Source organism: Dendrobates tinctorius, unplaced genomic scaffold (genome assembly GCF_039654945.1).
Source record: "Dendrobates tinctorius isolate UK_male_01 unplaced genomic scaffold, ASM3965494v1 ptg000084l, whole genome shotgun sequence".
Classification (NCBI taxonomy): Eukaryota; Metazoa; Chordata; class Amphibia; order Anura; family Dendrobatidae; genus Dendrobates; species Dendrobates tinctorius.
This window is the reverse complement of record NW_027361752.1, coordinates 48,327,252-48,341,003: the sequence shown is the minus strand read 5'-3', so window position 1 is coordinate 48,341,003 and position 13,752 is coordinate 48,327,252. Positions and strand designations below refer to the sequence as shown.

The 13,752-nt window shown below is 45.0% G+C and overlaps 1 protein-coding gene across 2 annotated transcripts in view; it reads right to left on the bottom strand.

Moving 5' to 3' along the window:
- Positions 1-13,752, bottom strand: part of TTC3 (tetratricopeptide repeat domain 3) — a 235,425-nt gene that overhangs the window by 145,673 nt on the left and 76,000 nt on the right. For both annotated transcript variants that reach the window (XM_073584665.1, XM_073584666.1), the window contains exons 13-14: positions 10,024-10,072; positions 5,425-5,506 (exon numbers count right to left, since the gene is read on the bottom strand). In XM_073584665.1, coding sequence (XP_073440766.1) covers positions 5,425-5,506; positions 10,024-10,072 — 131 coding nt within the window. The remainder of the gene's footprint in view (positions 1-5,424; positions 5,507-10,023; positions 10,073-13,752) is intronic.

Below are 13,752 nucleotides of genomic sequence, written 5' to 3'. Positions count from 1 at the left end.
CAGTCCGGGGTGACGCCGGGAAGCAGGCTGGTGGGGAATGGAGCCATACAGTAATGATAAAAATGAGACCCCTCTCTTCAGCTGCCTCACCAGCCCTCCCCTGACTGCACCTATTACCCCCCTGACCCGTGTGCAGGTGCTCAGCCAGAACCACCCTAGAATGGGTCCCCTTTTATCAGATCACAAATAATACCGCCATATACTTCACACACAATGCCGCCATATAGATCATACACAATACCACCATGTAGATCACACATAAAACCAGCAGGGTGACAGCAGCATAGAGTATTTCAGGAGAGCAGTATCACACGGCAGAGAATTAGATACACGGCTCAGCAGACAGTATCACACAGGAGAGGATTAGATACATGGCTCAGCAGACAGTATCACACATGAGAGGATTAGATACACGGTTCAGCAGTCAGTATCACACATGAGAGGATTAGATACACGGTTCAGCAGTCAGTATCACACAGGAGAGGATTAGATACACGGCTCAGCAGTCAGTATCACACAGGAGAGGATTAGATACACGGTTCAGCAGTCAGTATCACACAGGAGAGGATTAGATACACGCTCAGCAGACAGTATCATACAGGAGAGGATTAGATACACGGTTCAGCAGTCAGTATCACACAGGGGAGGATTAGACACATGGCTCAGCAGACAGTATCACACAGGAGAGGATTAGATACACGGTTCAGCAGGCAGTATCACACAGGGGAGGATTAGATACACGGTTCAGCAGGCAGTATCCCAGGAGACAGTATTACAGATAAGCCCACACTGGTGAAACTTCCAGCCCCCCCCCCCCCATTATATACTAGACTATGGGCTGTATAGGTCACTGTCCTCCTCAGACAGCCATAAAATCTCTCATAAAAGCAAAGGTGTCAGATTACCGGAGATCACTGGGGCTGTGTGTGAGTGAGGAGGCGGAGACAGAGCAGAAGGACAGTGGAGCTGGAGCAGGAAGCACGGTGCAGAAAGTGGAGCTCAGCAGATAGCACTGGGCTACAGTAAAATGGCGCCCAGCCACACCTACAGCAGTGAATGGTGCAGCCCACAGGGGCGTGCCCAGATCACTGCTAATGAGGTTGCATGGTGGGGTCGGGAGCCGACCGCAGTCTCCTATGTCCAGGGACGGCCATATTTGCAGACTGTATGAGTCCTCCACAGATCTGCAAATCAAGATGGCAGCGCCCAATGGCTACATTAAAACATTACAAACAAACCAACCATAAATCTTTATTAGTACAACATTTGCTTTAACAACATGTTGTGTTACTTACTCTTTTGTTGCAAATTATATAAAATTGCGGCACCTTTCCTTTAAAGACAGGCTACCAATATGGATTCCTGATGGCCGTTAACATTTTAGCACTACACCATGGTGCCAAAATTGGGGGCTTTCCTAGAGGGTGATCTAGGTATGCGATTATCGCCATCTCCCTGGCCTAGAAAAATGCCCAAAGGGGGAACATGGACAAGGAAAGAGATCTTGAGGACAGTTCCGAATAGAAAAGGGCAGCAAACTAATAAAAAGGAGGAATTAACTGGATTTATCTGTGGATGAGAAATGTAGAAAACACACTGTGGATACCCATATAAGATCCACATCCTCCTGGCTTTGGAGATGTGATCACTAACTGGAGAAGTTCCATTTGAGATCCTTAGATTTACACGAATCTTCCAAAGCTCTTCAACATCAGCATGAAACCAAGCAGTGCAGGAATAACTAGAAGCCTGTGAGTGAAGGAGCTATTTATCCATCTTGACTCTTTTTTGGTTATTCTATGTGCATCTTCTTGCTTTCCAAAATGGAGTGTGTGTATGTTTTTGAGATAAGGAATCTCAGGAATTTGTTTAACTGGACTTCGAGGTAACAGGAAAGCGAGAGTAAAGAAGTGAGAGCCACACCTAGACCCCAAAAGGTGAGTGTAGAGGATATTAACTTTAGCCAATTATGTGTGTATATGCTAATGCCAGAATATGTAGAGATAAGCTGAGCCAATTACCGAAGTATTGTTACGATGTATGTCCAGAAAAAAACCTAAATACACCCGGAACAAATGATGTTATAAACAAAGTTCTGTTCAGATAAATAAAGTGTGCGTGTCGACGTGACTATCCCGTACCTGCTTGGATTTTACAATTTAATTTGGAACAGTCACGTCGTCTTAGAATGTCCAACATTACGTGGCGATGACCAAGCAGTTTTCCTGGACTGCTTCAGAGCTGGTATGAAACACAAGACAGCACAAGTCTTTGGAGAGGGCAGAAGTTTCTGCATCAGGAGAAGAAGGAAAGGATAGGAGAAAGGAACCTGGCTATGAAGGCTTAGAAGTGAAAAGTTCACATTCTTGGAGAATCCTGACTGATATCTGGTATGTTGGGTGACTCAGTCTTGTGTCAGAAACTCCTTGCGTCTTTCGGGTAGAGTATTAAAATGGCCAACAATATTGGCAACAATTGGCTGGCTAAAACAGTTGTGTGTGAAGGATGGCGTTTAGGGCACTTGAAGAGGCGTTTACAAAGTAGAGAAAGAAGAATCCATGAAGGATGATGGGAATCCTTAAAAAAAGATTATGATAATCCCCATAGAGTGATTTTGGCACCAAGGGAAGAATTCTTCCACACAAAACAAAAAAAAAAAAAAAAAAAAGAAGAATACATGCTGAGAACACTATGGGGGAAGGAATGGGTGCAGCTAGGGAGCGAAAATGAAGTGCCAAAGGAGGTGGGGCATAAAAGAAAAAAAAAAAAAAAATCACTGTAAATGCACCTGAGAGACACGCCGGAGCGTGTCAGACTTGGAAAGATTTTCGGTGGCCAGCTGAGGCCTGGGTACCTCCTCGTGCAGAAAGAGGCAGCAGATTCGTGTCTGCCTCTTATGGACATTAGGCTAAAACGGAGCTGCCTAGCGTCCTAGGGGAAGGCATAGCCTGACAGGCTAAGCAAAGATTTTTTTTCTACCTTGTACCAGCCTCAGCCTATCAACATCAGCCTATAACCATGGTACTGTGCCCCCAATGCTATTAACAAAAACCTAAAACTTTTCTTAATTTCCTAAGAGACGGACCGCCACTGCTAGACAGAAGAACATGCCAAGCGCTTACAAGCGCTTTTCTATTTAATGTATGAGCATTATTTTGGGCCTAATCCTAGCTAGCTTTAGCCCAGTGCTTTCAAGCTAGAAAGCAGCAGTGGTCGGACTCCAAGCCAACAAACTATAAAGTGTTACTATCCCAAAAACAGCAACAAATTTTATGTAGCAGTGAATTCCAAAAGAGCTCTGTCTGACAATATCGATGGATGAAGATGGGAAAAACTCTGTAAGGTATACTAAGTCCTATATGACACACGATAAAGCCAGACTTTAGCTAGTTCAACTGCTCCCCTTCTTAAAGGGACATTTCGCTTCCCAGAATTTCATCTACCCCATCAGTGCAAAGACAACCTAATGACAAAGAAAAAGGTAACACCAACTTGGAAATGTATTCACACATTTTCAGGAGGAGTAAGAGGAACATCACAATGAAGCAGTTGCAAAGAAAACATGCCTATGCACTCCATTATTTTATTTGCGAGTAGTGCCAACAGGTCCTCTAGCATCTTACAAATGAAAGGTGTAGGACAATGAAGATAGAAAATAATGTACAGTACAGACCATAAGTTTGGACACACCTTCTCATTCAAAGAGTTTTATTTTCATGACTATGAAAATTGTAGATTCACTCTGAAGGCATCAAAACTATGAATTAACACATGTGGAATTATATAATTAACAAAAAAAGTGTGAAACAACTGAAAATATGTCTTATATTCTAGGTTCTTCAAAGTAGCCACCTTTTGCTTTGATTACTGCTTTGCACACTCTTGGCATTCTCTTGATGAGCTTCAAGAGGTAGTCACCGGAAATGGTTTTCACTTCACAGGTGTGCCCTGTCAGGTTTAATAAGTGGGATTTCTTGCCTTATAAATGGGTTGGGACCATCCGTTGTGTTTTGCAGAAGTCTGGTGGATACACAGCTGATAGTCTATTCGGTAGGACTGTTAGAATTTGTATTATGGCAAGAAAAAGGCAGCTAAGTAAAGAAAAACGAGTGGCCATCACTACTTTAAGAAATGAAGCTCAGTCAGTCTGAAAAATTGGGAAAACTTTGAAAGTGTCCCCAAGTGCAGTGGCAAAAACCATCAAGCACTACAAAGAAACTGGCTCACATGAGGACCGGCCCAGGAAAGGAAGACCAAGAGTCACCTCTGCTGCGGAGGATAAGTTCATCCGAGTCACCAGCCTCAGAAATCGCAGGTTAACAGCAGCTCAGAATAGAGACCAGGTCAATGCCACACAGAGTTCTAGCAGCAGACACATCTCTACAACAACTGTTAAAGGGAATCAGTCACCCTTTTTTAGAGATATCATATAATGATATCATTCAATTGTGTGACACATAAGGATTCTCTTAGTACTTTTGCTTCCCCCTGACCCCGCACCGTTCATGCATAAATACCTTTTTTATATCGGTTTAGATGTATGTAAACTGCCGCTGGGCGGGGCTTATTCAACTGCTCCACCCTCCCTGTCTTGCTCTACACATTTCTTCTTGTGTAGAGCAAGAACTGGGAGGGAAGGGGGGCAAATCAGTTGAATAAGCACCGCCCATTGGACCGGACAGCGGCAGTTTACATACATCTAAACCGATATAAAAAAGGTATTTATGCATGAAAGGTGCGGGGTCAGGGGGCAGCAAAAGTACTAAGAGAATCCTTATGTGACACACAATTGAATGATATCATTATATGATATCTCTAAAAAAGGGGTGACAGATTCCCTTTAAGAGGAGACTTTGGGCAGCAGGTCTTCATGGTAAAATAGCTGCTAGGAAACCACTGCTAAGGACAGGCAACAAGCAGAAGAGACTTATTTGGGCTCAAGAACACAAGGAATGGACATTAGACCAGTGGAAATCTGTGAACCCAATCGTGATGGTTTGGGGTGAGCTGGACCGCAGAGTGAAGGCAAAAGGGCCAACAAGTGCTAAGCATCTTTGGGAACTCTTTCAAGACTGTTGGAAGACCATTTCCGGTGACTACCACTTGAAGCTCATCAAGAGAATGCCAAGAGTGTGCAAAGCAGTAATCAAAGCAAAAGGTGGCTACTTTGAAGAACCTAGAATATAAGACATATTTTAAGTTGTTTCACACTTTTTTGTTAATTATATAATTCCACATGTGTTAATTCATAGTTTTGATGCCTTCAGAGTGAATCTACAATTTTCATAGTCATGAAAATAAAGAAAACTCTTTGAATGAGAAGGTGTGTCCAAACTTTTGGTCTGTGCTGTATATCACACACAAATGCGTATATTAATATCTATCTATCTATCTATCTATCTATCTATCTATCTATATGCCTACCTTATCCGGAAGATCTTGTGATTTGCTTTGTGCATCCCTTAAGTCCTTAATTTCTGCAGTAGAGGTCAACTTTGCTGTAATCCTTAAAGGAAAAAGAAAAATACACATGAATGACCTGACCAAAAGAAGATAAAGCTAATCATACAAATGTTCCACTGAATTGGTCATCTTACAGCAAACCCAACGGGTGGGAAAAAGACAATAGGTGATCACGCTAGAATACAGCTGCACCTTGTGCCAAGATCTGGCATACCCAGACATCAAAGAGCAGATTTTGTAGAACATGAGGAATCATGTGGACAAAGGACAGGGTGGAGGCCGCCTGACAGCCCAGAAGGTCACAACCGCCCTTGTGGAATGAACAGTGACCCGAGAAAGGGTGAATATTTGTCTTTGGCCTTGAAAGCTTTGACGTGGAGGCTGACAGGCTCTTGCGTAGTCAGTCAGGGACCATAAAGAGAATCGGAAGACATAAGTCCTAATCAGATCGGAACTGGAGAGAACAATCCCGGTAATGAGCTGAATAGAAAGAAGAATGATTTCCTCATTGGTGTGGAAGGCAGAGACTACTTTTGGAAAAAAAGGGGGCATAGAGCATAGGTCCACCATGCCCCATGCAGAACAAGGAAGGGAGTCCTACACCAAAGAACACAAGAACCTTCAGCATGGTTGGGATCGCCAAGTCAGGCAGACCCAAACCTCAGCTTCAACAGCAGCTCAGATAGAGTGGGATGGAATAAGGGACCTTGCGAAATAAGATCATGACAAGAAGGAAGGTGCCTGCGATCAACTGGATAAGATCATAGTATGCCTGGCGCTGAAATCCAGAGCCATCATGAAGCCGAAGTGTTCCAGAGTAAAACATTACTGGATATAACCATTTGCAGATTCATGTTTACCGTGGCTCAGGTAGCATGAAAATGATGACAGGTTCCCTTAACCCCCAAGGGTGGTTTGCACGTTAATGACAGGGCCAATTTTTACAATTCTGACCACTGTCCCTATATGAGGTAATAACTCTGGAATGCTTCCATAGATCCCGGTGATTCTGACACTGTTTTCTCGTGACATATCGTACTTCATGTTAGTGGTAAAATTTCATTGATATAACTTGCGTTTGTGAAAAAAATGGAAATTTGGCAAAAATTTTTGAAAATTTCGCAATTTTCCAACTTTGAATTTTTATATCCTTAAATCACAGAGATACGGCACACAAAAAACTTAGTAAGTAACATTTCCCACATGTTTACTTTACATCAGCACAATTTGGGAACCAAAATTTTTTTTTTGTTAGGAAGTTTTAAGGGTTAAAAGTTGACCAGCGATTTCTCATCTTTACAACACCATTTTATTTTTAGGGACCACATCACATTTAAAACACTTGAGGGGTCTATATGACAGAAAATACCCAAAAGTGACACCATTCTAAAAACTGCACCCCTCAAGGTGCTCAAAACCACATTCAAGAAGCTTATTATTGGGGGGATGCATGGCAGAGCATGGAAGGAGCGCCGTTATACTTTTTCAATGCAAAATTGGCTGGAATTCAGATCTGACGCCATGTCACGTTTGGAGAGCCCCTGATGTGCCTAAACAGTGGAAACCCCCCACAAGTGACCCAATTTTGGAAACTAGACCCCCCAAGGAACTTATCTAGATATGTGGTGAGAACTTTGAATCCCCAAGGGCTTCACAGAAGTTTATAACGCCCGGGCGTGAAAATAAAAAAATCATTTTTTCCACAAACATGATCTTTTAGTCCCCAATTTTTTTTTATTTTCCCAAGGGTAACAGCAGAAATTGGACCCCAATAGTTGTTGCCCAATTTGTCCTGAGTACGCTGATACCCCATATGTGGGAGAAAACTACTGTATGGGCACACGTCGGGGCTCGGAAGGGAAGTAGTGACGTTTTGGAATGCAGACTGATGGAATGGTCTGCGGTTGTCATGATGCCTTTGGAGAGCCCCTGATGTGCCTAAACTGTGGAAACCCCCCACAAGTGACCCCATTTTGGAAACTAGACCCCCCCACGGAACTTATCTAGATGTGTGGTGAGCACTTTGAACCCTCAAGTGCATCACAGAAGTTTATAACAGAGCCATAAAAATTAAAAAATCATTTCTTTTTTCCACAAAAATGATATTTTGCCCCCAAAAGTTGTTGCAGAATTTGTCCTGAGTATGCTGATACCCTATATGTGGGGGTAAACCACTGTTTGGGCGCATGGCAGAGCTTGGAAGGGAAGGAGCACAGTTTGACTTTTTCAACGCAGAATTGACTGAAATTGAGATCAGACGCCATGTTGCGTTTGGAGAGCACCTGATGTGCCCAAACAGTGGAAACCCCCCAATTCTAACTCCAACCCTAACCCCAACACACCCTTAACACTAATCCCAACCCTAACTCTAGCCCTAGCTATAACCCTAATGGAAATAAATATATTTTTTTAATTTTATTATTTTTGCCTAACTAAGGGGGTGATAACGGGGGGTTTGATTTACTATTTATGGCGGTATTTATATTTGGCAGCTGTCGCACGCTAAAAGACACTCTTTATTGGAAAAATAGTTTTTGAATCACCACATATTGAGAGCTATAATTTTTCCATATTTTGACCCACTGAGTCATGTGAGGTCTTATTCTTTGCGGGACGAGTTGACGTTTTTATTGGTATCATTTTCGGGCACGTGACATTTTTTAAATCGCTTTTTATTCCGATTTTTGGGACGCAGAATGAACAAAAACCAGCATATCATGAATTTCTTTTGGGGGTGCGTTTACACCGTTCCGCATGTGATAAAATTGATAAAGCGGTTTTACTCTTCGGGTCAATACGATTACAGCAATACCTCATTCATGTTGTTTTTTTATGTTTTGGCACTCTTATGCAACGAAAACAATTTTATATAAAAAATAATTATTTTTGCATCACTTTATTCTGCGAGCTATAACTTTTTTACTTTTTCACTGATGATGCTGAATGGCGGCTCGTTTTTTGCAGGACAAGATGACGTTTTCAGCGGTACCATGGTTATTTATATCCGTCTTTTTGATTGCGCGTTATTGCACTTTTTGTTCGGCGGTATGCTAAAGCATCGTTTTTTTGCTTTGTTTTTTATGGGGTTCACTAAAGGGGTTAACTAGTGGGACAGTTTTATAGGGCGGGTCGCTACAGACGCGACGATACTAAATGTGTACTTTTATTGTATTTTTATTTCCAAAAAATGAATTTATTAGGGGATTTTTTTTTTTTACGTTTATTTAGGGATTTTTTCTAAATTATTTTTACACTTTTTTTTACTTTATTTTATTGTCCTGGGGGGACACATCACTGTCTAGTGTCAGATCACTGATCTGACAGTTTGGATAGCACGCTGCACAGGCTTCCTCGGTGCTTGCTCTCTGCAGGCACTGAGGAAGACGCCTCCCTGCAGGCCCCCGCGGCCATCTTGGATCTGGGGGCCTGTAGGGAAGGAGGCCCCCAGAGCAGCGCAGCACATCACGCAGCTCTGGGAGTCTCAGGGAAGCAAGGAGGGAGCCCCCTCCCTGCCGATGCTTCCTTAATCCCCCGGTACACTGAGACCATGTTTGATCACAGTGTGCCAGGGGTTAACGTGACCACCCCTTGACACATTATCACAGCTGACACCTGGCACTATCAGCTGACACCCCCCCGCTTAGATGTACTATCCTGTCCCCGGTCATAGGGGCCTGGGTACCGTGGACGGGATAGTATAAAAACGTAATTCTGATGTTTTGAATTTTTTTTATCGCTACGCCATTTAGCGATCGGGTTAACGCATTTTTTTATTGATAAATCGGGCGATTCCGAACGCAGCGATACCTAATGTGTGTGTGTGATTTTTTTTATTGTTTTATTTTGATTGGGGCAAAAGGGGGGCGATTTGAACTTGCTTTTTTTTTTTTTTTACACATTTGGCATGCTTCAATAGCGCCGTCCATAGGAGGCTTGAAGCATGCGCAACTCGATCGGTTCTGCTACATATGGGCGATGAGCAGAGCGCCCATATGTAGCAGATTTACTGTTGTGCTTTGACTGCCGGCCACTGGGCGGCGCTCAAAGCGATCTGCCTGGAACAACCATAGAGATCTCTATGAGACCTCTGGTTGTCCAGGCAACGCGTCCCCTGATCACGTGACGGGGGTTGGCGATAAGCTCACTTCCGGCCCGACGGCCGGAAGCACTAGTTAAATGCCTGCTGTCAGCGGGATTTATCTAGTTAATAGGTGCGGGTGGACGGCGATTCCGCTCGCGCCTATTGCGGGAACATGTCAGCTGTTTATGACAGCTGACATGTCGCGGCTTCGAGGTGGGCTCACCGCCGGAGCCCACCTTAAAGCAGGGGAGTCTGACCGCTGACGTACTATCCAGTCAGCGGTCAGAAAGGGGTTATTGAGGGTATACATTTTCACTAGTAATTGGGGTACTCTGATAATACTATTATTGCACATATCTTCACGATAATCACGCAAAAACTGGTAGTTACTGATAATTACTGGTAATTGTACATTTGAGTTCTCATAAAACAAAGAAAAAAAAATATCACTAGTTACTATGGTAATACAGAATACTCACTTTTTCCCATTTGAACTTTTCTTTTTAGAATTTTTCTTCACTTTTACCTCTAAAAAATAAATGTAAAAAATTCCGGTAAATCACAATGTATATGAGTAGTGATGATAACGTGCTCGGATAACGTGTAATCTGAGTATCTGGAGCGTGCTCGGATAATATTTTCGAGTCCCTGCGGCTGCATGTTTTGCGGCGGTAAACAGCCTAACAAATAGACAATCCCTGCATGTGTTGCCACTGTCTACCGCCGCAAAACATGCAGACGGAGGGACTCGAAAATATTATCCGAGCATGCTCAAGATACTCAGATAACATGTTATCCAAGCACGTTCGCTTATTACTATATATGAGCAAATGTAGGTACCTTTTTTTCCCCAGACATTAATCTTCTCAATTTTTAGATTATTTATGCAAAATGTAAATACAGGCAAAACCTAGCGTTACTTATTAGAAGGATCCAGTCATCACGTTTTCACATATGGCAGCATAGGTGCTTAGGAATCAGATGTGCCAGATGGAAGAGAACAGTCAGCCATCATATACTGAACAGCCAGGTTACAGTCATCAACCATCTTAGACAATCAACTAACTTTGCTAAAGAGCGGAGTCTCTTCCCCAGAATAGAGGTATGTAATGACCTCAGTGCCATTAGCAAGTATGGATGGAGCCCAGGGAGACTACCTGGCACAGTCGCAGGGCACTGTGATAATGAATAAGTGGTATTATATGGTAGTGAATAGTATATATGATGAACTGGAATAGAAAACAGGACCATAGAACTGTCAATTTTGGAGAGTTATGTGGGTAAGCTAAAAGAATTATGTGAGTAATAACATTAGCTAAAAGGAACATGGACGTTATAGGATTAGAATGAAGTTTGTCGTAATGCTCATAAATGTTGTCATGTTCTATCACTGCTTGCTTTGTTCTAAAATGTATACGCCTTTTGCTGCAGTGTGTATAAAATTCTCCGTATACTGTTGTCCAGGGCCGGCCCACCCACCACCCTCTCATCTGGCCACCTTCTCACTCCTTTCAAAAAGGAATTGTCTAAAGTGTCTTCTCGGACTTGTGTAAAGTTCTCAAGGACTTTCTTACACCAAACAAGAGAAGTCTAGAGTAGAAGCCATATGTAAACCAGGCGTCTGGACGTGCACGGGGGCGTTTCAATGTACTTAGACTGTTTCTTCCACGCCCCCAGTGCACGTCCTGTTTGATTCACATAGGCCTTCTACACTAGACTTCTCATGCCAGTCATATCGATTCTCAAAAAAAAAAAAAACAGTTATTTTTGAGAAGCTCAGCGATAGCACTACTGTCAAATGTAAAAATGTTCAAACAGGTTCCATTTAAAGCAGGGCTGTGGAGTCGGTAAGCCAAACATGCGACTCCGACTCCTCAATTTCCCTTACACCGACTCCGACTCCACGACTCCGACTCCCACACATATTGCTTATATTTAAGTGAAAAATTTATTGTAGTACAATGTGAACGTCAGACATTTAATCATTTTTATGATCCAATAATCAAGATATTTAGATAGAACAGAATATATATTGGTGTACTATCTGGTTTTCATTCTTTTTGGTACAGATACGATATAGATAGACAGATATGGATAAATGGATAGATAGAGCAGATTTCTAATCTGCTTTTGCTATTGAGAACATTATCTATGAGCTCAAAAACCTTTCAGGTGATGCAGTTTTTTAAAAAGATGATCAACTTTTGCAGCTGAAAAACGTATCCTCAAAAAACACAGGAAAAACGCTGTGTGTGAATGTAGCCTTAGATCAGGAATATAACAGCCATTTATAGGACATTTCATAACTTTCCCAAACTCCTATGAATAAATATTCAGCACATCCTGCATTGAATTACTGTACCCAATTTATTATATATTTTAGGAGTCGGAGTCGGTCCATTTTATACCGACTCCACCAAAATGAGCACCGACTCCGACTCCACAGCCCTGATTTAAAGGGGCTGTATCTTTTGCACTCCTCTGTCTTTCGGATTTCTGGTTAATGGGGATCGGTGCACTCCGGCTTTACCTCCATAACAGGGGAGAAGCAAAGATCCATAGCCGTGTGGGCAGGGTATAAAGCACACAGCTTGCTTATTACGGGGAGAGAGAGAGAGAAAGGGGGGAGAGAGAGAGAGAGAAAGGGGGGAGAGAGAGAGAGAGAAAGGGGGGAGAGAGAGAGAGAGAGAGAGAGAGAGAGAGAGAAAGGGGGGAGAGAGAGAGAGAGAGAGAGAAAGGGGGGAGAGAGAGAGAGAGAGAGAGAGAGAGAGAGAGAGAGAGAGAAAGGGGGGAGAGAGAGAGAGAGAGAGAGAAAGGGGGGAGAGAGAGAGAGAGAGAGAGAAAGGGGGGAGAGAGAGAGAGAAAGGGGGGAGAGAGAGAGAGAAAGGGGGGAGAGAGAGAGAGAAAGGGGGGAGAGAGAGAGAGAAAGGGGGGAGAGAGAGAGAGAAAGGGGGGAGAGAGAGAGAGAAAGGGGGGAGAGAGAGAGAGAGAAAGGGGGGAGAGAGAGAGAAAGGGGGGAGAGAGAGAGAAAGGGGGGAGAGAGAGAGAAAGGGGGGAGAGAGAGAGAGAGAGAGGGGGAGAGAGAGAGAGAGAGAAAGGGGGGAGAGAGAGAGAGAGAGAGAGAGAAAGGGGGGAGAGAGAGAGAAAGGGGGGAGAGAGAGAAAGGGGGGAGAGAGAGAAAGGGGGGAGAGAGAGAGAAAGGGGGGAGAGAGAGAGAAAGGGGGGAGAGAGAGAGAAAGGGGGGAGAGAGAGAGAAAGGGAGGAGAGAGAGAGAAAGGGGGGAGAGAGAGAGAAAGGGAGGAGAGAGAGAGAGAAAGGGGGGAGAGAGAGAGAGAAAGGGGGGAGAGAGAGAGAGAAAGGGGGGAGAGAGAGAGAGAAAGGGGGGAGAGAGCGAGAGAAAGGGAGGAGAGAGAGAGAGAAAGGGGGGAGAGAGAGAGAGAAAGGGGGGAGAGAGCGAGAGAAAGGGAGAGAGCGGGAGAGGGGAGGGAGAGAGAGCGGGAGAGGGGAGGGAGAGAGAGCGGGAGAGGGGAGGGAGAGAGAGCGGGAGAGGGGAGGGAGAGAGAGCGGGAGAGGGGAGGGAGAGAGAGCGGGAGGGAGAGAGAGCGGGAGGGAGAGAGAGCGGGAGGGAGAGAGAGCGGGAGGGAGAGAGAGCGGGAGGGAGAGAGAGCGGGAGGGAGAGAGAGCGGGAGGGAGAGAGAGCGGGAGGGAGAGAGAGCGGGAGGGAGAGAGAGCGGGAGGGAGAGAGAGCGGGAGGGAGAGAGAGCGGGAGGGAGAGAGAGCGGGAGGGAGAGAGAGCGGGAGGGAGAGAGAGAGCGGGAGGGAGGGAGAGAGCGCGGGAGGGAGGGAGAGAGCGCGGGAGGGAGGGAGAGAGCGCGGGAGGGAGGGAGAGAGCGCGGGAGGGAGGGAGAGAGCGCGGGAGGGAGGAGAGAGCGCGGGAGGGAGGGAGAGCGGGAGGGAGGGAGAGCGGGAGGGAGGGAGAGCGGGAGGGAGGGAGAGCGGGAGGGAGGGAGAGCGGGAGGGAGGGAGAGCGGGAGGGAGGGAGAGCGGGAGGGAGGGAGAGCGGGAGGGAGGGAGAGCGGGAGGGAGGGAGAGCGGGAGGGAGGGAGAGCGGGAGGGAGGGAGAGCGGGAGGGAGGGAGAGCGGGAGGGAGGGAGAGCGGGAGGGAGGGAGAGCGGGAGCGGGAGGGAGAGCGGGAGGGAGGGAGAGCG